The sequence below is a fragment of the Nannobrachium achirus genome (assembly GCF_963921795.1).
Source record: "Nannobrachium achirus genome assembly, chromosome: 6".
Classification (NCBI taxonomy): Eukaryota; Metazoa; Chordata; class Actinopteri; order Myctophiformes; family Myctophidae; genus Nannobrachium; species Nannobrachium achirus.
The window spans coordinates 70202784-70227783 of record NC_137815.1 but is presented as its reverse complement, the minus strand read 5'-3'; the positions used below and the strand labels follow the sequence as shown (position 1 = coordinate 70227783).

General features: G+C 42.9%; 1 protein-coding gene across 1 annotated transcript in view; it reads left to right on the top strand.

Annotated features, from left to right (window-relative positions):
- LOC308287266 (dedicator of cytokinesis protein 3-like) overlaps positions 1-25000 on the top strand; it is a gene marked incomplete at both ends in the record, with an annotated part of 375412 nt that overhangs the window by 322442 nt on the left and 27970 nt on the right. The window contains 6 exon segments of the mRNA XM_080728382.1: positions 4525-4606; positions 6294-6464; positions 10292-10484; positions 12606-12733; positions 13254-13403; positions 15742-15840. Coding sequence (XP_080584508.1) covers positions 4525-4606; positions 6294-6464; positions 10292-10484; positions 12606-12733; positions 13254-13403; positions 15742-15840 — 823 coding nt within the window.

The window sequence follows — 25000 nt, the reverse complement described above, 5'->3', positions numbered from 1 at the left end:
TTTGACAGCACAATCGTCAGTGTATTTTGGATTCATGTCAATTTGTGTTTTCAGATATTTAACCACTTGAACCGTCAATACTTAATAAACTTGACCTCTACATCAAACCTCTTTGCCGAAAATAGCCGACCTACAAGCTCACAACACCTTGCAGCGCGAGGCGTTGTGAGCGTGTAGATTGGCTATTTTTGGCTTAACTAGGGTTCAAGTGGTTAAAATAAAAAAAGAGAAAAAAAGTTTCTATCAAACAAAGATTTGGGAGACCCCCTGTAGTAACTCTGAGGACCCCTAGGGGTCCCAGACACCCTGTTGAAGACCCTTGCTGTACTGTACCTCATACTGCACCTATTAGTTATTATTTTAAAAGAAAAATGCTTTCTCTCACATTTAATGTATGCCAGTGATCACCCTCCCCTGTGCCAATGTTGGCACCCCTGTGCCTTAGGTTGCCTACCCCTCTATTCACTCTCAGAGTTACAGACCCCTAAAAGTCCCCTGGTGGTCCTAGGACTTGATGTTGAGATCATCAACTACAATACTACAAGTAAAAGTCTGGAATTCAAAATGTACTTGAGTAAAAGTACAAAGGTATTGGCATCAAAGTATAGCCTTCTTAAAGTAAGTAAGTAAAAGTACAAAATGTTTAAAAATAACAGATCTACAATGTGTGCTTGTAGATCGGCTATTTTCAAATAGCCTAGGTATAAAATATGGCTAAAGTGGATCATTGTATGTTTTATAATATAATCATTTATATCTCCAAAGTAGCTATTAACTAAAGTTTCCAAATAAATGTAGTGGAGTAAAATTACAATATTCGGATCCGAGGTATGGAGAAGTGGAGTATTGGAAATTGGAAATACTCAAGTAAAAGTACAAATACCTCAAAACTAAATCTACTTAGTTACTTTACACCACTGACTACTTCATGGGACTGGGTGTGAGTCTCTAGCAGTGCTACAGTATAGTGACTTCATGGTCAGTACTATAGTTATAGATTTTAAGGGACTGGGTGTGAGTCACACTGGTTATTGTCTACTTTTTTTTTTTTTTACAAAAGTGTGAAAAGTGATGACTCATCACTTTCCATCACTAAACCATAGTCTTGTGGGGCCGTTTTTTAGCCCAAGGAATGTTTTTCGTGCAAAACAGATGCTTGCAATGGATTCAGAATCATGATAAAAACCCTAGATTGACCCCTCATATGCTACTTAAAGCAGATACATTTTTTGCTTTCTTTTCTCCTGTATATTAAGTTAATGGGACACCAACTCTAGCGGCTGATAACACCAATTTAGCTGTGTCTCAGAAAGGGTTATCATACCAAAATATAATCTACAGATAAAGAGCTTTTCAAAAATGCATGGTAACCTTTGCCACCTTTCGGATACGGACATCTAATATGGCCCATGGACTATCTTGGGCGTTGATATTTCGAAATAACATTTGTTCTACGTCCCAGTATTTCGACACGGGTGAATGTTAACCTGGTGAAATGCGTTTCAGACCTGTAAAAGTGCCCTGGTGGTCCCTGGACTAGATGTTGAGGAACCAACATAAACTCAATTTCAAGCAGTACTACTACTGTACTACTACTACTACTACTACTACTACTACTACTACTACTATTTCTACTACTTCATGGGACTGAAGTGTGAGTCGGTACTACTGTGTCTTGGTGGGACACTCGGTGGGACACTCCATCCACTACCATTGTAATTCAGTTGCCTCATATTGTTATTATGTGTATTCAATTCTAATTTCAAACTTGGTTTCAGTAAAATGGAGCTGCTCAGTGGCAGTATAGTGACTCAGCATGTCTTTAAATGTTTTTATTTCTCCAAAACTGATGTTTTAGCAAATTCAACATAAAAAAGGCAGAACCAGGGCAGGACAAGGTAGATAGAGCCTGCTGGTTGGTCAGTCAGGGACCAATCAGAAGGCAAACAAAGGGTGAATTCATGGGACTGGGTGTGAGTCAGTACTATAGTGAATTTATGGGACTGGGTGTGAGTCACACTAGTCATTTTAAAATAGCTCTCAGGATAACAGTTTGTTATGTACTTGCGCAAGCAGAAGGTGCAAGTATATGTGCGTCCCGTGCGTCTGTGTTTACATCATCCAATGGGATAACCCTTGATAAAACACAGGGTGACGTCACCAACAACAAGTTCCACCTGATTTAAATAACAAGGTGGAATTTGGTACTTTGGAAGATTGTCAACTTGCCCACCTGCATACTGCATACATACTTGCACGCTCTGCTGGTGCACAAGTAGGCCATACATGGCCACGAGTGCACAAGACGCAAGTTGGCTCCTCGACAGAGTGCAGCCTTGTTACTTGCGCCAGCAGAGTATTGCGATCGGTGTATCCCGTACATGGGTCTGTGTTTACAATGGGAAAACCCTTGAAAAAACACAGGGTGACGTCACTGGTGATATCACAGGTCGCACAACAAGTACACCCTAATAAATATCAGGTTGCAAGTTAGCACCTCGACACATTTCAGTCTAGTCATCAGGGAGACAGAAAGACATCAGGGACAGACGTAAACAGACAGAGACAGACGGAGAGGAGACATGTTCTGCTGGACAGTGACCATGAAGAAATCGGGACCAGCGGGTGTCGGTCGTGCTGCTGTAGCCGTCGGTCACAACCTTTATTGCTTTGTACAGTGTAGTTTCATGGAGTTGGACGACACGGACCAGTTTGAGGTACACGTCTTCAACACAGTGTCTTTAAGCTGGAAGCAGTTTCCTCCGGTGACGCCTGGAAGAGAACGACAACGACGACCCCCTGAGGTTCACATTGTGCGCAAAGACCACACAGCTGTGCTGATAGACGACGTCGTTTACATTTGGGGCGGGTTTAAGTACAATGCTGTAAAATACAATCTAGCACAATACTGCTGCGTGCTTTATGCGTTTGAGGTCGACAACCACAGATGGTTCAAACCCAAGGTGTCTGGGATTGTTCCAGAGGGGAGGAGAGGCCACTCAGCCTGTGTCTTAGAGAAGGTCATGTATATCTTTGGAGGATCCAAGCACGTGACTATATTGAATGACATCCACAAGTTGGACACCACCACAATGGTCTGGTCTTTAATCAACACAAGAGGCGCTCCGCCACTTAGTTTCCTTTGGTGTGATCACAATGATGCCACCTTCATTGGGACAAAGATGTTTGTATTAAGGTACACATACTACTACACCAACATGAGAGTGTTTGACACAGAGAACAACTGCTGGCTGAACACACCTTCCACACAGCTACCTCCAGAGGGAGCAAGGATTAAATCAGCGTTTGCCTACAAAGGAGAGCTGTACCTGCTTGGTTGTAAATTATGGAGCAGCCCCTTCAGTGATCTGTGGAAATTCAACCAAGAGACCTGCTCCTGGAAGAATTTTGAGCCCAAGGGGAAATGTAGAGGGTCTGGGACATGCTGCGTGGTGGGAGATCGTATCATCCTCCCTGGAGAATCCTCTCATAATGGCCTGTACATCTTAGACTTAAGTCCTAGCCTGAAGACGCTATGCAAGTTAGCAGTTATTCAGTACGGTCTGGAGCAGTTGGAACTCCCACACAACGTCAGGTGGGAACTGGCAGCCATAGGCAGCCACAGAGGACAACAGAACCTGCGAAAGAGAAGACGTGACACATTTTGAGCTTGTATATTGGCTATTTACTTGCGTCAGAGTAGCGAGCATACGTTATTTAGCACTAGGCAGATCCTGCAATTAATTGCTGCCCAACCAATCAATCCCCTACCAATAATCAATCCTCTACCAATCAAGTGTTCAATGTCATGCAGGTTCTCTGATTGAATCCTATTGGTTTGTTCATTACTTTTTCAGTAGATGTGTCCGAGCCCCCTGCCTGTTAAGTCCGCCACTGCGCGCAACGTGGCAGTGGTGCCGTCTATTTTTGGCCGGCAGTACAAAGGCAGGGCCATTAGCCAATGAGGGAGCACCGTTCTTGGTGACGTCACCACCAACACGTGCGACCTGATATGAATAACAAGGCGCAAGTTGGCACCTTTGTGTGCATGTGTGCAAGCGCACACACATGTAGACACAAATAGAAAAGAAAAAAACTCAAAAAATGGGCTCTGCAACCTTTTTGACACAAAGGAAATGTTTTTTATTTTCTTGATAGTCATTGCACCTGTTATTACTTTACTGTAGTACCTCATGCTTAACAACCTGCATTACTTGAAGTTACTGCCGGTGCCAGCCATTTTCAGACTTCATATACTGAAACATAACATTTCAGTATATAAAGTAAATGATGAACATGGAGGTGTATCAATACAGAAAGACTCAGTTCCACATTTAACATCTGCGTTATATGATGTTATTAATAATAATAATGAATGTGTGTGTGTGTGTGTGTGTGTGTGTGTGTGTGTGTGTGTGTGTGTGTGTGTGTGTGTGTGTGTGTGTGTGTGTGTGTGTGTGTGTGTGTGTGTGTGTGTGTGTGTGTGTGTGCGTGCGTGCGTGCGTTCATGTGTGTGTGACACAGGGAGTTAATTCGCTGTCTGAAGTGGTACATGGACCGCTCTGCAGAGGTGGTGAGACAGGACCACATTCAAGAGGCCATGAGGGTGAGAGACATTCCACTATATGCATATACTGTAACATACATGTTAGACCTTCCACTAGGGGTGTAACGATATGGTAACTATATCGAAATATCGTTTTTAACTTAAAAAAACAAAGTATACCGAAATGAAAACAGTTAAAATTGAATCGCATCGTTTTATTGTGTATTATCGAATCGGCAGTGCAAAAAATCGATTGTATCGATACTACTTGTTCATTGTATTTAGCATTTTTAAGAAGAAAAAGTGAATAGGAGGGGTTTAATTACTTTTCCATTCCATATAGCTACACTGGTCTATCGATAAATGTGTGTAATCTCTGGGTTCGTGTCAAGGTGCAGGTTTGTCAATAGGCTATACAATGTCCATGTATTTGGCAGATAATCACTGTGTTTACTTATTTATATCCATAATAATACATGTTTCCCTTAAAAACCTGCAATATCCACTCCTTTCACACAGATTTATTTTTTTGCTAAATTGTTACTATATCGATTTTAAATCATTGAATCGAATCGTATCGTATCACCATGAATGAACCAATATCGTCAATGTATCGTATCGTCAACCATGTATCGTCGTGATATGTATCGAATCGCTACTAAAATGTATCGTTACACCCCTACCTTCACTATATTCATATAACATACATGTTAGACCTTACACTATATACATATAACATACATGTTAGACCTTACACTATATACATATAACATACATGTTAGACCTTCCACTATATTCATATAACATACATGTTAGACCTTACACTATATTCATATAACATACATGTTAGACCTTACACTATATACATATAACATACATGTTAGACCTTACACTATATACATATAACATACATGTTAGACCTTACACTATATACATATAACATACATGTTAGACCTTACACTATATACATATAACATACATGTTAGACCTTACACTATATACATATAACATACATGTTAGACCTTACACTATATACATATAACATACATGTTAGACCTTACACTATATATATAACAGTGAAGTGTAAAGCTGGTTGCACACTGCGTTTTTCGTTGTGCTTTGGAAATCCAAAATCCGAAAAATAATTCAGGCCAAGAAGAGAGAGAGAGAGAGAGCAATTAAGGTACCCAGTGGTGACAATTACGAAGAAAATCTGGAAAAAATCAACCCTGGTCTGAAAATAAATACGAAATGGGTGGCAGTGTGCAAACGTGATTGACAATTTGTCAATCACATTTGCAGGGCTCCAGGGGGGGGGGGGGGGGGCTAGAGGGGGCTTTATCCCCCCCTGATGAAGGCTTAGCACCCCCTAAGCCCCCCCACCCCACAAACCCAATACTGATGAAAAATATTTAAGGAATGAATAAATAAATAAAATGTATATGAATACGTGAAAGACAATTGACTGACTTCTATGTAAACCATACTATAAAATCATACTTTTTATGCTGGAAAGCATCTTCAGCCTCACAAAAACCCTATCCGATCACCTACAGTCCTCAGATTTGGAGCTGGAAACCTGAACCTGAACCCGAACCTGAACCTGAAAAAGCCAGCTCCCCCATAGCCCCCCGATTCACAATTCTCTGGAGCCACCGCTGTTGACAAGTCGATTTCTCTCTCTCTCTCTCTCTCTCTCTCTCTCTCTCTCTCTCTCTCTCTCTCTCCCTCTCCCCTCCCCCCCCAGGCCTTGGAGTACCTGTTCAAGTTCATCGTCCAGTCTCGCATCTTGTACTCGCGGGCCACCTGCGGCCTGGAGGAGGAGCAGTTCAGGGTCAGCATCCAGGAGCTGTTCCAGTCCATCCGCTTCGTTCTGAGCCTGGACAGCCGCAACACCGAGACCCTGGTCTTCACTCAGGTGAGGACGAGACAGGAGTATATCTAGACCCTGGTCTTCATACAGGAGTATATCTAGACCCTGGTCTTCATACAGGAGTATATCTAGACCCTGGTCTTCACACAGGTGAGGAGGAGACAGGAGTATATCTAGACCCTGGTCTTCACACAGGTGAGGACGGGACACATTTCAGTCTTTTAGAACAGGTCCTGTGTGGTCCACTGTTGACTTCATAGTCACTTTATTGTATCTTAACTTCACCTGTAGTTTAAAGGAGAATTCCGGTTTAAAGGAGACTCCCGGACTAGTGTGTTTCTAAAGCCCTTTGCACACAGGCACGTTTATCCGCACGGATATAACGGACAATTTCATTTTTTTAAAAGAAAACAATGATTCTCTACGACCTCATGCACACCGGATCCGAATTAGCTGTGTGACGAGTGGCTGCAGTCGTGCGTTTTTTTTTTTTCAATCGAACACAGTTCGATTTGTGCGTCTTGTCGCATGCAGTAAAAAACTCATCACTCCTTTTATGACTCCTTTTGGGATCCGCAGCGCCGATTCCGCACAGCATTGCACACCAAATCCAATGCGTTTTAATCATGCAGCAAACGAAAAAAAGAAAAAAAAAACGCAAAAAGAAAAGAAAAAAAAAGTACAGATCTGGGATATCATATACATCAGATTAACGTAATAAAGCGGCTAGTCCGGAATTCTCCTTTAACGTCAACTGTAGTTAAACATTTGATATCGTTGTCTCCTGCCGTAGCACTGCCGTTGTGTTATAGACATGCTTTTAGACGTTTCTTTTGTGACGTTGTTGATAGACAGTCGTTTTCTCACGGCGAGATCCACATCTGCTTTTCGTTTGCTTTAATCTGATTCTCCATCCTCTTGCCTCTGCTCCTGAATCTCTCCTCTACTCTCTCTCTGTCCATCCCTTATCAAACGCTGCCGCCCCATACCGCTTTCCTCCATCCTTTTTCGGGGCCCCCCAAATTGGTCCCCACCCCACCCCCGCCACCCCACCTGTCCTGACAGCCCCCCCACCACCACCAGTCTAGCCCCGGCTCCACCCCAGCCCCCCCGGGCCCCTCCTCCTGTGTGGGGGGGCTTACCTCCTCCTCTCCCTTAGCTTCCAGCCCGGCCCTGCAGCGGGGCCCGTGCCCGCAGGGCCCTGCCCCAGGACAGGCTCCCGGTAGCGGGCAGGGCACCGCCTGCTCTCAGGGGTGGAGCTCCAGCTCTCCATGCCCCTCTCCTCTGTCAGTAAGTACAACAAAAATGGGTGGTTTCGAGGAACGTTGTGGCTCCTCCTCCTCCTCCCGCCTGTTTGTGAGACTAACGGCACACACACTTACTCACACTCACTCACTCACACACACACACACACACACACACACACACACACACACACACACACCCTTGTGTAATCCCCTTTAGCACACACTCCCTGTAACGTACACACCCATCATGCAGCCCATAGTCGGGGGCGTTAGGGAGATAACATGGCCATTTCGCTCTATATTAGTCTAAAGTGCCAAATTTTGCACAGATGTATCCCAGGGCGTGCTCTAATGATTTAGCTAGGGCACCCAATCAAGTTGGGCTCCCATCGACTTTCTATACAGGAGGAAAATACCCAGAAAAACACTTTTTTTAGGGAAATATCCCTAACGCCCCCGACTACACACACACCCTTGTGTAATCCCCTTTACACTGGCACACACTCCCTGACACACACACATACACCCATCATGCAGCCCATGTGTCCATGAGGGAAACACACATTCCCCTCACACGCCTCAGCTACTACTGCTGTGACCACCCAGCCCCCCAGATCAAATCACACGTGACTTGCTCCGCCCAAATCAGACCGATGGTGAAACCCAATATAAGACCTGAGGCCCCCTTCTACAGATGCCTTCTAACCCTTCACTTGCTAACTCTGTCATGCTAACCTAACACCTGACATCACGCTGTCACTAAACAAGTGGTTCTCAAACCTTTTTTTTTTATTTCAAGGAGCCCCAGTTTGCTGCGCATAATTATTATAGGCCACAGACCCCCATAACTCTGAGTGTACAAACGGAACCAAAATATGTAAGGGTCCATTTGGTTCCATTTGTACGCTGTCAGAGTTACAGATCCGTAAGAGTCCATTTGGTTCCACCATTTGTACACTCTCAGAGTTATAGACCCGTAAGGGTCCATTTGGTTTGTAAGTATCAGTCATTTTTCTGGGGACCCCTTGGAACCCTCTCAAGGATTGAGAACCACCTCCTCTCCAAACCAACACTGAACCACCTTTACTGTCTTACTGTTGCTTTCTACTCACTAAACAGTGTGAAAATAAATCATTGTCACCGGCCTGATGTGTGAGTCTGTGTGTACAGTATGTGTGTCAGTGTGTGTTTGCGTTTGTATGTTTGTATGTGTGCGCCTTGTCTTTGTTTGGAACAAACTTCTTCAAGGTGCTGCGTAACCTTTTTCTCCTTTGCAGTCCGCAGTCAAGGTACTTCTGAGGACGTGTGTGTGTGTGTGTGTGTGTGTGTGTGTGTGTGTGTGTGTGTGTGTGTGTGTGTGTGTGTGTGTGTGTGTGTGTGTGTGTGTGTGTGTGTGTGTGTGTGTGTGTGTGTGTGTGTGTGTGTGCGTGCGCGTCTGTGTGCGTCTGTGTTTGTTTTAAGAATGGCTTTCTTTTCATCTACATTTCTCCCTAAACTCATTCAAGTGTTAGCAGACATGCAGTACAGTACCTGAATAATAACTGCTGCAATGTGGGCTAAAACCACACTGTGCAGTTAAAAAGTCCTGGAGGTTTCACTAATTCATCTTTTCTTCAGGAATATTTCCAGACTTTTCAAATCAATCACTTAAAGGACAACTTCACCACTTGTATCTTATAATCATATATAATTTGTCCTCACTAACGTTCACGATAAAATAGCAATGTTTTCCCCTTCTCTGTCTGTGTCTCTTATGAGGGCTGTGGGCAGTTCAGAAACCTGTCTACCAGTGACATCATCGTTAGGCAGATAAAAAAAAAAAATCTATTAGCGTGAATTCCCCATCGATTCATATTAACCCATTTAGTGCTCCAGAAATGAACGGGTTAACATGTCCAGCGTGCCTCCCGCAGGCTGCATCCACGACTGTTGTCTTATTTTGAAGGCCAGAAGTCCATAGCGTAAACACTTCCGGTTTGACGTCATGACGTCATTCACCGGAAGCGATCGTCATCAACATGCGGTTGTGTAATGGCCGATCGATGCCTTTCAACATGTGTTTTATTAGCGAGAATCTAATGCCATCCTTGGCTTTAAAAGTGTTGTTTCGAGATAATGGACATTAAAGATGAGATTCCCCGTCGGCCTCCATGTTAAGGCATTACTATTTTGTGCACGTGCATCCGTGATGATGATGAATCAGCGACTCCAATCGTGCCAATCGTTTCCAACGGACCCTCGGGTAAGAACGCTAGCGTTACTCTATATACAGTACTTTTCGCGAGTATACTCGGGATCGGCACTCTAAATACTTGAGTATTTTTCACGAGTATACTCGGGATCGGCTAGAAATGAGTTAAGATGAAGACAGGTTGAAAAGTGGTGAAGTCGTCCTTTAAAATAATGCATTATAACACAAACACAAAGCTTGGTAACTGTTTTCTCAAAACTGTTAGCGAGTTTGTCTGCTGTCCTGCGTCAATTAAACGTGCGTCGGGTCGGTGTGATTCCCTCAGAGTGTTTCTGGGATTCGTGTTTTTAAACCCATGAATTCTATGAGTCCATAGTCTGACACAGAGGTTTGTTTGTCTGCGTTCTCCTCTCCTCCTCTCCTCCGGCTGACAGGCGGCTCTGCTGAACTCCTTCCCGGCCATCTTCGACGAGCTCCTGCAGATGTTCAGCGTGCAGGAGGTGGCAGAGTTTGTGCGCGGCACGCTGGGCAGCATGCCCTCCACCGTGCACATCGGACAGTCCATGGACGTGGTCAAGCTGCAGTCCATCGCCCGCACCGTGGACAGCAAGCTCTTCTCTTTCCCCGGTAACAATAACAATAAGGCTATTTAGGAATGGGCCAAGTCCAGCAGTCAACCCAGAAAGTGAAACTTAAAGGCCCACTTCACCTCTAGGACAACCAGATCTTATTTTATTGTTGTTTGGGACACGATCAACACAATCCTGAGTTTTTTTTTTTCAATCTGTGTTTTGAGATATTTTAGTATTTCAGCATGTAGCCTACTAGTGATGCACTTTGCATCATCAGTGATTTGTTTTGCATCATATGATGCAAAATAAAATATCTCAAAACAGTGGTCGCATTTACCGTGCTAAAATGTTTCTGGCAGAGTTTCCAAAAAAAAACTAAAAAATAACTAGAAGCAGTGCTCTTCCGAGCACAGCTCTCCACCAGACCATGCTGGTGGTGCTACTGTATAATAGGCCAATGTAAAAAGGCTGGCATATGTTCTTCACCTTAGACCTTTCATGGCAATCGGACACTGCATGCATGATTTGAGGCATTGTGTTCCAAAAATGTGTTTTGCTAAAGTCTACCTGCTGGTGGCGCTATAACAGGCCAACGTGAAAAGGGTAGCATTTGTTCCTTGACATAGTGGGAACATGTGTGGCAAATTTCACGGTAATCGCAAGCTGCGTTGATGATTTGAAGCATTTTGTTCAAAAACTGAGCAATCCTGCAAACTTTGGTAGCCAATATTAGCCAATTAGGATGGAATATGAAATATCAGACGGATCGGACTTGATCACATGACTATAGAGATACTGTGTACCGATTTGCATGATTTTTGGATAACATCATAAGGAATAATAGGAAAAATTGTGTTTTACATAAGTCGGCCTCCTGGTGGCGCTATAAAAGGCTGATGTGAAAAATGCAGAGAAAGGGTTTTTCCTTGGCCTCTAGGGAGTGCGCTTACAAAGTTTGAAACTGATCTGTGGAGTTATAGGTAAAACCACAAATCGGCCTGTTATAGCGCCACCATGAGGCTGATTTCAAAATTTTTAAGTGGCATTTCTTCCTCGACCTAGTGGGAACGTGTGTGCGCGATTTCATGATAATTGCACTTTGCGTTTGGGATTTGAGGCATTTTGTTCAAAACGGCTCAATCATACAAACTTTGGAAGCCAATTTTTGCCAATCAGGATGGAATAGAGATACTGCCTACCGATTTGTAGGATTTTTGGACAAAATCTGTAAGAGTAGTGCACAGAAATGTGTTTTGCGAACATCGTCCACTAGGTGCATGGCGCTAGAAAAGGCCCATTTGAAAAATTTAGGGCAGAGGTTCTAGATTGGCATCCAGGGAATGTGTGTTCTCACTTTGGCAGCGACCGGGCCAACGGTGACAGAGATTAGGTGCACACAAACTGCGAGGACACACGGACGGACGCACGGACGGACACACGGACGGACGAAGGGGAAAACATACTCTCCCCCATGCCTTCGGCTGGTGGAGACAATAAATAGAGTTGAGAGATTACTTCCCGACAGCATCGATATAGTAGCTATTATGCAAGTAATCAATGTGCTAGATGCGTACAAGTGGCTAAATATGTCATTTTACACAGAATAAGCCCATTCCCAAGATACAACGCAACCTTTCATGGTTGGATGTGACTTATGGGGGCTAGAAGTGTTACTGTAAATAGCAATACAGATTGTTGGCTTATTGTGTCTAAAAATACATATTTAGCCACTTGTACGCATGCCCCATGCGTACGCATGCCCCACATTTTTGCACGGTAAACGCGATAAAACAATAGAACGAAGCCAATGAAAACATTTTAACACTCACTTTTTCTTTTCTCTAATTACAATCTAAAATATGAACCCTTGTTGTAAAAAAACAAAGTTGTCCTTTAACTGTAATGTATAACCTTCTTCTGATTGTTATGTGGATTTATTAGGTAATTTAGTGCAGAATCTCTGCAGATCCAAATTAAATCATTCAAATGTGTTTGGAATTGTGTCTTTCTGTGTGTGTGTGTGTGTGTGTGTGTGTGTGTGTGTGTGTGTGTGTGTGTGTGTGTGTGTGTGTGTGTGTGTGTGTGTGTGTGTGTGTGTGTGTGTGTGTGTGTGTGTGTGTGTGTGTGTGTGTGTGTGTGTATGTGTGTGTGTGTGCACGTGCGTGTGTGTGTGTAGAGTCTCGCAGGGTGCTGCTGCCGGTGGTGTTGCATCACATCCACCTGCACCTCAGGCAGCAGAAGGAGCTGCTCATCTGTTCTGGGATCCTCAGCTCCATCTTCTCCATCATCAAGACCGGCTCACTGGTAGCGCACGGCCGCACGCACACACGCACGCACGCACGCACGCACGCACGCACGCACGCACGCACACATACATAGCGTTGCCGTCGAGCAGAAACAAGATTTGTTTTGGGGCTTTGATGCCTTTATTGATAGAACAGTAGACTGACAGCTGAGAGAGATGGGGATGACGCGCAGCAAAGGTCGTCGGGAACGGGACTTGAACCCACGACACAGTCAGGCATGAGAGCCTGTAGATCTGCTACTTTTGCCACTTTTGAATTTGTATTTGAAAGTATTAGCTTTGGACAAACAGTAGAGTAGATAGACCATAGCACAGAGGCCTAAACAGATCCATGCAGTACTGTGTACAGTACATGTGCAATGCAGACACACATGCTTAACTCAGGGAATCCCAGGATAAGGTCAGAAAATTCCCGAGATTTAAAATGAGCTAAATCCGGGGAAAAATCTTAAACCCTATTGTCCCATACCCAGTGTTTAGTTACCAGTTCTATTAACGACCCTGTGTTTCCTGGCCCAGGATTCGTCGGTGCAGGAGGAGGTGGAGATGATGGTGGAGTCCCTATTGGACGTGCTGCTCCAGACGCTGCTGTCAATCATGAGCAAGAGCCAATGGCAGGACGGGGCGGTAAGGGGCCAACGCTGTCCGCAGTGCACAGCCGAGATCACTGTTAGTAACTAACAATATACCACTACTACTACTACTGCACCTCCATTCATCCATCTATCTATCCATCTATCCATCTATCCATCTATCCATCTATCCATCTATCCATCCATCCATCCATCCATCCATCCATCCATGTTTCGTTTGTTCATTTGTTTTGTGCATTCATTCATTCATTCGTTTGTTCATTCTTCCATTCATGGGTTCGTTCGTTCGTTCGTTCGTTCGTTCGTTCGTTCGTTCGTTCGTTCGTTCGTTCGTTCATTCTTCATTTAATCAATTCCGTTTATCTGTCCATCCCTTAAAGAGGTGGTGGCATAGTGTTGTACTTTTTCTGTTTGTGTCTATGAACTCTAATAGACACCCAGGTGTGGTTATAATAATGCAAATATGTCTTCCCTCTGTATAGATCCAATTCACGCCCCACCCACTCAGCAACTTCCTAGTGCTGACGTCACGCTTTGAAGGGTAAACCCTGCTAAAAGCCCATAGAGTTAACACAGAAATCGCAAATTTAATGCAATTTCCGAATAGTAATGTATAAAATACAGCTATAGCATGATCAAGATTACAAGATAGTAAAAGGCAAAAAGCATAATTTACTTTACCGTTCGAAATAATGATTTGTTGGCTTTAAGTTCAGCGATTTCTGTGTTAACTCAATGGGCTTTTAGCAGGGTTTCCCCTTCAAAGCGTGACATCAGTACCTAGGATAAAAAGGAATGATATTGCACAAGGGGTGTGTATCAAAATGTGCGGGGTATTGCACATGCGCAGTACAATCTGGCCTGCACCTACACTTTGGCTCAGTAGATGGCGGCGTGTAAATATTAAATGGTAGTGTTTGTTTTGTTTTGACCACTTTAATTGCCCGCTGGGGACATCATTCATTCATCACTTCATTTGCTCATAATTATGTTCTTATGCCACAAAACAAGTAGGCATATTTGGTGCTCTAATAGCCACAAGTGTTGCATATTCCTGAATTACCAGGAAGTTGCTGAGAAATTGCTGAGTGGGCGGGGCTTGAATAGGGCTTATTCCTGAAAGCTGAAGGCCTCTGAGTCAAAGGGCCCGATTGAAATACACTGATATAATGACATCATAAAATCATTGTGGGTGTGGCTAACTTCAGCTGGGTCACCACCCACCTGAAAACCAGACATACTTAATGAGCAGGTGGGTGTGGCCACATAACATAATTTTAACATTTTCTGTACACTTTTTGGAAACAAATGTTTTTAAAGTGATCCCTGACTAATACGACAAATATGCCTTAATACATTATAAGTGTCCTCTATAACTACAATGTAAAATTAAAAACACCTTCAATATTTTATTTCTTCAAGTAATAGCTAATCTTTCACTCAACAGGAGAAATGCCTGTCGCAAGTTGATGATGTCATAAATGTCATGTGTGATCTAACCCTATGGAATTTATGGCGTGCATGTGCAAAAAACACATTTGAAATATTGAGTTGATGCTCATATTAACCATATGAAGTATTCATTTTGTTTTTATTTGCACATGCATGCCATAAATTCCATAGGGATAGATCACACATGACATTTATGACATCATCAACTTGCGACGGGCATTTCCCCTGTTGAGTGAAAGATTAGCTATTTCTAGAAGAAATAAAATAATTGAGGTGTTTTTAATTTTACATTGTAGTTATAGAGGACAATTATAATGTATTAAGGCATATTTGTCGTATTAGTCAGGGATCCCTTTAAATAGTTCAAATAGCTGATGTACAAGCTTACAACAATCAGCTATTTGAAGTATTTTAAAATGTTTTTCAAAACAGTAAAAAACAAGTCAAAGAAGTTTAGGGGTTTAGGATTTAGCATGAACGAAAATAGGGCCCCATAACTTACACAGAGAGTCACTCTTGTGGTGTCGGGTAGGGGTTCCAGCAAATCCATCCATTTCATTGTTTATAAAATGAAATATCAATAATCAATCACTGAATCATTTATGACATGTCATTAGACAAAAAGTAAAAAGACATTGTGTTGCAATGCAAAAGGTTCTGGTGCTGTCTTGTGTCTAACTCTTGTAGCAAATACGACTGTATTTAGCCTTGTGAATAATGTTTGCTTTCTAAAGAAATGTGCCAGCAAAATTATTTATATATATATATTTTATTATGAGAGATTTGTTAACAGTTATTTTTGAGAGCAGCCCATTGGTCATCCATGCCACCCCTCCTCCTTCCATCTGTGTTCTCATTGGTTCTCATTCCTGTGTATATGCACGCTGTGATTGCTTCCAACCGATCCGCGGTGCCTTGTGATTGGCTGACATGTCTGTCCCCGCCGGCCTCCCATTGGACAGGGCGAGTACGTGTCGTGCCTGCTGTCCCTCCTCCGCCAGATGACGGACGTCCACTTCCAGCACCTCATCGAGAACTTCCAGAGCAAGGAGGAGCTCAAGGTAGAGATTATCCATCCATTGAACTGAACCCATTAAAACCTGAAACATACCTAAAAATGTCTTCTAAATCTTAATAGTTTTCTGAAAAAAGATTTGCACAAATGTCCACATTTAAAAAAAAAAAAAAAAAGCAGATCTACAAGTGCCGCGCTATAAGCTTGTATATCTGCTATTTTTGAATATCCAAAGTATACAAAATAATGGTTAAAGTGGTTACATTGACTTGACACAGATGCGTTCCTGGAAGTGTTAAAACCTGAGGTCCATTCTGCCATTGCCTTCTAAATCAGGAGATCTCAAATGTGTTTGATGTTTTGAATTTGTGGATATTCTATCCATTCATAAGTTGCCCTTTAGCCATTCATGAGTTGTCCTCAAAGAAATATGCATCCGGCCGCAGACCCCCAACTGAACATGTTTTATGCCAGGAACACTAAACTGTAAAATAGCACAGTTGATTTCCTGGTTTTAAAGGGTTAAAGGGGAATACCACTCATTTTCAACATTTAACTATGTCACTTAGAGCTGTTGTGTGGTCCCCTCCTTCTGTGTTGCTTAGAACTGGTGAATTGTCTGGTGTACTCTTTGGCTCCACCCTGTAGGCTGCCTCATTCACTAGAATGGAGAATCTCAATTCCATTTGAAACTTGAACATAAAGACGTCTCTCCTCTTCCTCTCCTCTTCCAGGAGTTCCTGTTGAAGATTCTGTGTGTGTTCAGGAATCTGATGAAGCTGAGCATTTTCCCTCGAGACTGGAATGTCATGAGACTCCTCACCAGCAAGTATGACGACACACACACACACTGAACACAAGAACCACTGAACCAAATGTATAATTCCTTAAAGGTGTATTCAGTGATGATGAAAGTGGCCGGGGGTCATCTTGTCCCTTACTGGCCTTACAGCGTGGAAATGTTTAGTTTTTCATAGATTTTTCTACACCATTATAATGTTCTCGTTTTGATAATTAGATCCAATCACTGAATATCGGTAGGACTACGTCTCCAGCTTCAGGATATGTATGATACTGATTTACTACCAGACTGTGGAGTTCAGTAGTTTACAATCTAGGCATTTAGCAGACGTTCTTAATTCAGAGCGACTGTGGTTCTCAAAGCTTTTATTTTGACCATCATAACTAAACATCATAACATAACTACGGCCATACTCTACCCTGATTGGTCGAGACTGGCTGGCCACCTCTGAAAACTGAATCTAGCTATGCTCGTAACACGGGCCATGGTGGAAGTCCTTATGGTCAGCACACATTCTAGTGAGGAGAATGAATGGAAAATGTACCAATTATATTTGTATTTGAATGAAATACAATCACAGGGTTGTTAAGTAACGGATTACATGTAACGGGATTACGTAATCAGATTACAAAAAACTGGTAACTTGTAAAGTCTCAGGTTACATTTTAAAATGTGTAATCTGGATTACAGTAACGGATCTGAATGATGGGGGTTACATGCTGGATTACATTCTCCCTTGCCCTCATCAATTTTACAAATAAATTATAACGCCAAGCAATAAAATAATCGTCAGTCGAATCAGCGTAAAGTACTGCCACTTCGCTTAAGTAAAAATTCTGTTGTCCTTTTCCTAATTTCATTGGCTCAAATATTCTTGTCTAGTTATCAATGGTAAAACTTGTTTTATTTAATTAAAGAGTTTTGCTAAACAGTAATCCAAAAGTAACTGAAAGTAACTAGTAGTTACTTTTTAAATTGTGATAATCAGATTACGTTACTGACTACATTATCTTTGCAAGTAACTTGTAACTGTAGGGGATTCCTTTTTAAAAGTAACCCTAACAACCCTTTAAATGCATGCTCTTCACAAACTGGAAATAATGTTTTACGATGGTGTATTGTGTCTTTGTCCCCTTCAGTATCATCGTGACCACGGCCCAGCACCTCTCCCCTGCCCTGCACAAGAACTTCACAGATGCCGACTTTGACTTCAAGGTGTGTGACTTTGACAGACCTGACCCCACGCATCTGTGTATCTCTCTCTCTGTCTCTCTCTCACACACACACACACACACACACACACACACACACACACACACACACACACACACACACACACACACACACACTCACAGTACACACACACACACAGGCACACGTGCGCACCAGCTTGTGACTTTGACCGTGCGGTCGGTGCAGCGCGCTGTGGGATGTCGCGCAACGCGCTTCCATTTGGAGGTGACTCTGACATGGATGTCAGGTGTCAGGTGGACTCACGCTGCTGCTGCCTGCTTAGATAAGGCACAGGCACACACGCGCACACACACACACACACACACACACACACACACACACACACACACACACACACACACACACACACACACACACACACACACACACACTCACACACACACTGACCGGGTAGAGAGGCCTTCTAGGAACAAGGAATGTCTCCGGTTCGACCTTGGTCTCTCTCTCACCCAATCGCTGTGTGCAGAAGTGAGCCACGACAGTTAAAGGACAACTTTATTTTTTTTACAACAAGGGTTCATATTTTAGATGGTCATTAGAGAAAAGAAAAGTTGAGTGTTAAACGTTTTCATTTACTTCTTTCTATTGTTTTTAGTAATTTTAAAGATTTAGATTTGCATGCATGGTTGGGGGCATGCATGCAAGTGGCTAAATATGTCTTTTTAGACACAATAAGCCCATTCCCAAGATGCACCGCAATCCTTCATGGGCAGATGTGAATCATGTGATTTATGAAGGCTGGTGTAAATAGTAACAAAGACATTGACGGCTTATTGTGTCTAAAAAGTTATATTTAGCCACTTGTACAAATGCCCCTACCCACTGAAATCTAAATACTAAAATCACTAAAACAATAGAAAGCAGTAAATGAAAACATCATCATCTTTTCTTTTCTCTAATCTAAAATATGAACCCTTTAACTCATTGGCCGCCTCCCCCCCGATAGTCACGAGAAAATTCCAATGTCGCTCCCCGCCAGGCCCGATAGTCCCGAGAATTTGCTTTTATATAATGTAATGTTTAATTACATTATTCTGCAGCCCGTGAAAAAGTTTGAGCTTTCAGTCATATAACGAACCAAAGATATCACTCATCACAGTAAGTGTGTTGAAAACAAGAGTGTAATAACGTATAAATCTCAATAGAACATGAATAAAACTCCCAATAAACCACAGTGAATGCATTTAGCGTGCAGAGCGCAGCCCGCAGAGTGCAATCAGCGGCACACTGGCCACACGCATGTAAAGGGATGTGGGGCAGGGATGTGCAGAGAATATTTAGAGAGGCAGGGGCTGACATTTCTAAAGGGGCCTTTTGGTGGACAATTCTATTGAATGCAGCCCTCAGGGCAGGGGCTCAAGCCCCCTTTGATGTCTATGTGTACATGCCTGGTGAAGGGGCTGGCAGAAGCGACAACGGAGCAGCTGGATCTGAGACCATTTTGCACAAATCAAACAAAATCCAGTAAAATGTTCACTTGGAAAGCCATGACCTGCCTCATTGGCCAACAACACACAGCTTCATCATAACCCCCAAAGTCTCGACAACAAAATATTATGTCCCAGGCAGCCACACAACAACGAAGATCAGAAGATCAGATCAGCAGGAGCGTCACAAGGGAAAAGTGGGACGAGTCTGAGTTACTAGGGCCCAAGGTGGAAGGGGCTTCATTATTTTATACTTTTGCTATTGAAAAATAGCAGATCTACAAGCTTGCAGCGCGACACTCGGTGCCATGCTGTGAGCTTGTATATATCTATTTTTTAAATCCCCCGTATGTAGAAAATTCATGGGGGGCCCGCAGTGAATCCTTGTACCCAGGGCCCAGCACCGACACCCAGTTGGAACAGATCCTCAGCCCACTACAAAGTGTACACACACAACGTATAGAAAGCCTGGTGAGGCGAGGCCGAGGTTACAAACAACACAATCACCTACTGGACAAGATGCAGTCGGCCGGTCCAGTCACCACCAACGATCTTCAAGCCCTGCTACGGGAGTGGAGAGGAGAAAATATCCCCCCCCCCCGGCGGAGTCCTCAATCAGGCGACCATTGTCTGAAGAAAAGCAACGTGTTGCGTCCATATAACTTCCATCGGTATGTAACAAAACTGGTGAAAATAGCAGATCTGCAAGCACACAACGCCTCGCATCCAAGCGCGACCATGGAGCCTGATGGAGGAGTTGTTCTAGGTGTATTATATTCCAGTTATCAGGAAAGGGTCGCGTCCAAACTCCCAGCGGTGGAACAAAAAAAAAGGAGTGAAAATAGCAGATCTACAACGCGTCGCGACAGTGGAATCCAACAGGGAAGAAACGAAAACACGGCGATCGTCATTGTCAGTAAGTTACTGTTGTTTCCATCCTCCTAACCTAAACTAACTGTAACAGTTAGTTTACCTAGGCTAGAAGACCTCTTCCTGCTCACTTGGCTGATATGCTCCTGCGTGCGTCCCTATGGCGTGCACGCGCAATCGCGCATGTGCGCGTGTTTGAGGCGTGCCGCGCAACAAGTCCTTGCAGCCTGAAGCCGTGAAGGAAGGAAACGAGCTCGCGCCTGAGGCAATATCACCACTGGGCGTATGTGATCGCTGCAGTCTGTTCCGCTCTAAAGCCCGCCTACTGTATCCGGTTATGTAACACTCACATGCATGCAAGACACGTTTCCGCATCCGGTATAGACCCAGGCCGGATCACCAACAAGCAGAGTAACTTGATTGCTATCAGTTCTCTACCAAGCCACCGAGGCAAGCCAGTAGTTTGCGCACTATGAGAGCGATTCAATTCAAAGGAACGTTATTGGCATGAGAAAACATAGGCTACGTTTACATCGCCAAAGCAAGTGCCACAAATAAATAAAAACAGTTGAATATGGGGAACATATTTACAGTTATACACATAGGCCTTGCCTTATATAAAGTTATACGTTATAAGTGTGTGTGTGTGTGTGTGTGTGTGTGTGTGTGTGTGTGTGTGTGTGTGTGTGTGTGTGTGTGTGTGTGTGTGTGTGTGTGAAAATGTGATCTGTGCAAAATAAAACACTTGAATGCTGAATAAAAGGTAAAAAGCTTATTTATATTTGTGTGAAGTCAGTATGACGCCCTAAGGGCAAGAGGTGACCTATTACAGCCCTATTACACTATTCCAGTTATTGCCCTATTACACAATTACACTTATTACACTAGTAAACTTATCTGATAAGTGCCTGACGCCATAAATACAAATATCAACTGAATTATCCACTTGAAAAGCGATCGATCACAAAAAGGTCAATATCTCCAGTTTTATCAATTAGAGCTGGATTTTGGTCAAAAATGGCTATTTTGAGATGGCTGCAACTATAGAAAAAAAAGCTTTTTATTTTATTTTTTTATTTTTTGGTGAGACTAGAGGTTGTCTTATTTCTTTTCAGGTACTGTAAGACATTGTCGAAAAAACACAGAATTTAGGAAAAATGTCAATATAAAAAAAATATATAAATTTTTTTATTAAACAAAATGGCAGTGGAGCCATACAGTCAATGTTAAAATGGCGGCCAATGTGTTAAAGGACAACTATTCTTTTTTTTCTTTTTAGATTATATTTTAGATTGATGTCCAAAGACATATTTAGCCACTTGTGCGCATGCCCCCACCCACTGAAATAAAAATCTCTAAAATGGCTAAAACGATGATGATAACAAAAAATATGAACCCGGCCTTGTCCTTTCACCCCTAACTAACAGCTCATCTGAGCCCTCTGAGCAGCCTTCTGCTGGGTGGAAGAAGCAAGCAGCATCTCTGTCGGGTCGGGTGGAAACCTCATAAACCTCCAAAACTGTTACTTTTCGGCATTCAAATCCCAAACCGTCAAAAATAGCAGATCTACAAGATTAGAGCTTGATGGTTGACGCTGCTGTACGAACGAGTAGTAGGGAGTTTATTTACCCGAAAAAAACACACAAAAAGTTAGAATAAGGTTTCTGCCTGACAGTTGCAAAATATTCCCGTTATTTTTCCTGATGGATCACTGTGTGTGTGTGTGTGTGTGTGTGAGTGTGAGAGTGAGTGTGTGTGTGTGTGTGTGTCGTGCGTGCGTGCGTGCGTGCGTGCGTGCGTGCGCGTGTGTGTGTGTGTGCATGCATGTTCAAAGGTATGGAACTCGTACTTCAGTCTAGCGGTGCTGTACATCAACCAGCCCAGTCTGCAGCTGGAGACCCTCACTCCTGCTAAGAGGAAGAAGGTTCTGGACAAGTAAGACACACAAAACTAGGGCATTCACCAATTATTCGAATATTTGAATATCAAAGTCACTATTCGAAGTTGTTCACCGAAGTCGAATATTCACTTATTTTAGTGTTTGTATTGTTTTCTCTTTACTGGGAATTGTAGGTATTACATTTAATGTGACTCGGTTCCACAGAAATATTGTGAAAATAGCAGATCTACATGCTCACAACGCCTCGCAGATCGCCTCTTGCTTACTTAATATTTGACAGTTTGGCCAGTCCTGTCGAATATTCGACTATTCGAATACTTTGAGGTCGAATAATTTGAATACTAAAAATCACTAATCGTGAATGCCCTATCACACACACGTTGTTTTTAATGGCATATACATTTTTTTTCTTTTTTGACGTGCCGACAAATAGCAAGTCTACAAGCCCACAACGTGTCGCGCTGTGACACCTTGTGTGCTTGTAGATCGCATATCTTCTGGTTTTTCGACATCGCTGCACAACTACATATACAATGGGGGGGGGGGGGGGGAATGAACAGGATATTTCTTTTTGTGGGACCAGTAAACCATGCCCACTGCGATGCTCTATTCAGATATTTGATATTCATTTTATCAGACACGCCCTGTTCCTGTACAAACCCATTGTAACTTCAAACTCCATTTTAATCTTGATACATTCATCAACACCCATCCTTGGTTCTGGTGATTGTCCTTCCAATAATGCATGGGGGGGGGGGGGGGGTGTTTTGTCAGTTACCCTTTTCATGTATTTAGTCAAGTGTTTTTGTCCTCCAGGTATGGTGACATGAGGGTAATGATGTTTTTGTCCTCCAGGTATGGTGACATGAGGGTAATGATGGCCTACGAGCTGTTCAACATGTGGCAACATCTGGGTAAGACTAGGATTACTCCATAGCAGTGGTTCTCAACCTTTTCAGGCCGCGACCCCCAAAATAATCAAACCCCCCCACCCTGACGACGAGCACTAAGTAGGCATTATATTTTGTACAACACGGTTTTATTGTGAAAATAGCAGATCTACATGCTCACAACGCCTCGCAACTGCCTCTATTTGACCAATGTTTAATTTGTCATTTTAGAGGTATTAAAAAGTCCTTAAATTGTCACTTTAGAAATGTGCAGATACACTCTATACTAGACTTCAACTTTATGTTGGTTTGTTTACTGTTGAGTGAGAATACAATGTTATTAAGTTGATCATCTATGGACCCCCCAAAATAATTTGGGGGCCCCCAGGGGGTCCCGATCCACAGGTTGAAAACCACTGCTCCATACAACATGGTCACGATACTACTGACCGCTGCATCAATGTTAATGTCCTTTTAGTCAGCCTTTTTGAATAAAATGTAATGCCGTTATTTTAGTCCTCTGAAATGTTTTACCTTTAGTCCAGTTATACTAACTAGAATTTCGGGCCCCCTTTGGGGGCCCTCAAATCTAGAGCTCGGGCCCCCTCTGGGGGCCCTCACGGTATACCAGCAATGAAATGGATTTGTAATGGGCAAATATGGGTAGTTCTTTTTTTGAGAAAAACATTTTTTTTGAGAAAAAAAATTTTTTTTGAGAAAAAATAGTTTTTTGAGACAAAAAAATTTTTTTGAGGAAAAAAAAAAGTTTTTTGAAAAAAAAGATTTTTGAAAAAAAAAGTTTTTTGAAAAAAAAAAAAGTTTTGTGAAAAAAAAAAAAAAGTTTTGGCCTAATTGTGTTATTATTATTACCCTAATAGGCCTGCCAATGTTTTATTTTCATTATTTCAATTTTTTCATTTTAGCAACACACACACACACTCACACCCCTACACACACCCCTACACACACACACACACACACACACACACACACACACACACACACACACACACACACACACACACACACACAGACAGACAGACAGACAGACAGACAGACAGACAGACAGTATGTTGCTGTGAAGAGTGAGTGGGCCGAACTCTAGATGTGAGTGGCCCGAAGGGCCGCCAACTTCTTGTAAGATACAGGCTCTCGGCTAGCTAGGCTCTCGCTGCGCGCCCGTCACTGCTGAAGCAAACTGTAACCTGATACTTTCGCGACGAAAATTGCGTAGGAGAAGCTCTGGGGAAAGATTTGCATAGTAAAGCCACACATTACTTTTCTACAAAGTGTACATCTTGCGAATACAATAGGTTCAGGAGAAGCTGCTAGGAACATTGGGGTAAAAATGCGCGATTTTTGTGCAAAAGGTCTTTAGATGCAGTGTAAATGTGATTCTATCGCGCAGGATGCTTAAAAATATTTAAAGAGCGTCGCTGTGGGTTATGGCTGCTGAGATAATATGACATTACTTTGAAGTCACTCTGCAGTCTGCTCTGCAGTAATACCAACTCTGTCACAACACTGATATCTAGTGGCTGTGGAAGGTACAACTCTACAATGCCATATTAAGTTCATATCACACACAAATGCTTTTATTGCTTTGTGCCTAACCTAATTTGGGTCACCTAATGGGTCAATTAAATGGAAGACTTGTACTCCATTCACATTTGATAGTCCGGTGTATCTCTAATATATTGTATCTACATTACGTCCTGTTCTGCTCTACTTTAACCAATTCAACTCGGTTCATTCTCCTCCTCTCCCCATGGCTGCAGGTGAGAATAAGATCCACTTCATCCCTGGAATGATCGGTCCGTTCCTGGGAGTGACGCTGGTGCCTCAGAACGAGGTGAGGAACATCATGATCCCCATCTTCCATGACATGATGGACTGGGAGCAACGCAAGAACGGCAATTTTAAACAGGTGCACGCACACACACGCACGCACGCACGCACGCACGCACGCACGCACGCACGCACGCACGCACACACACACACACACACACACACACACATCTTCCATAACATGATGGACTGGGAGCAACGCAAGAACGGCAACT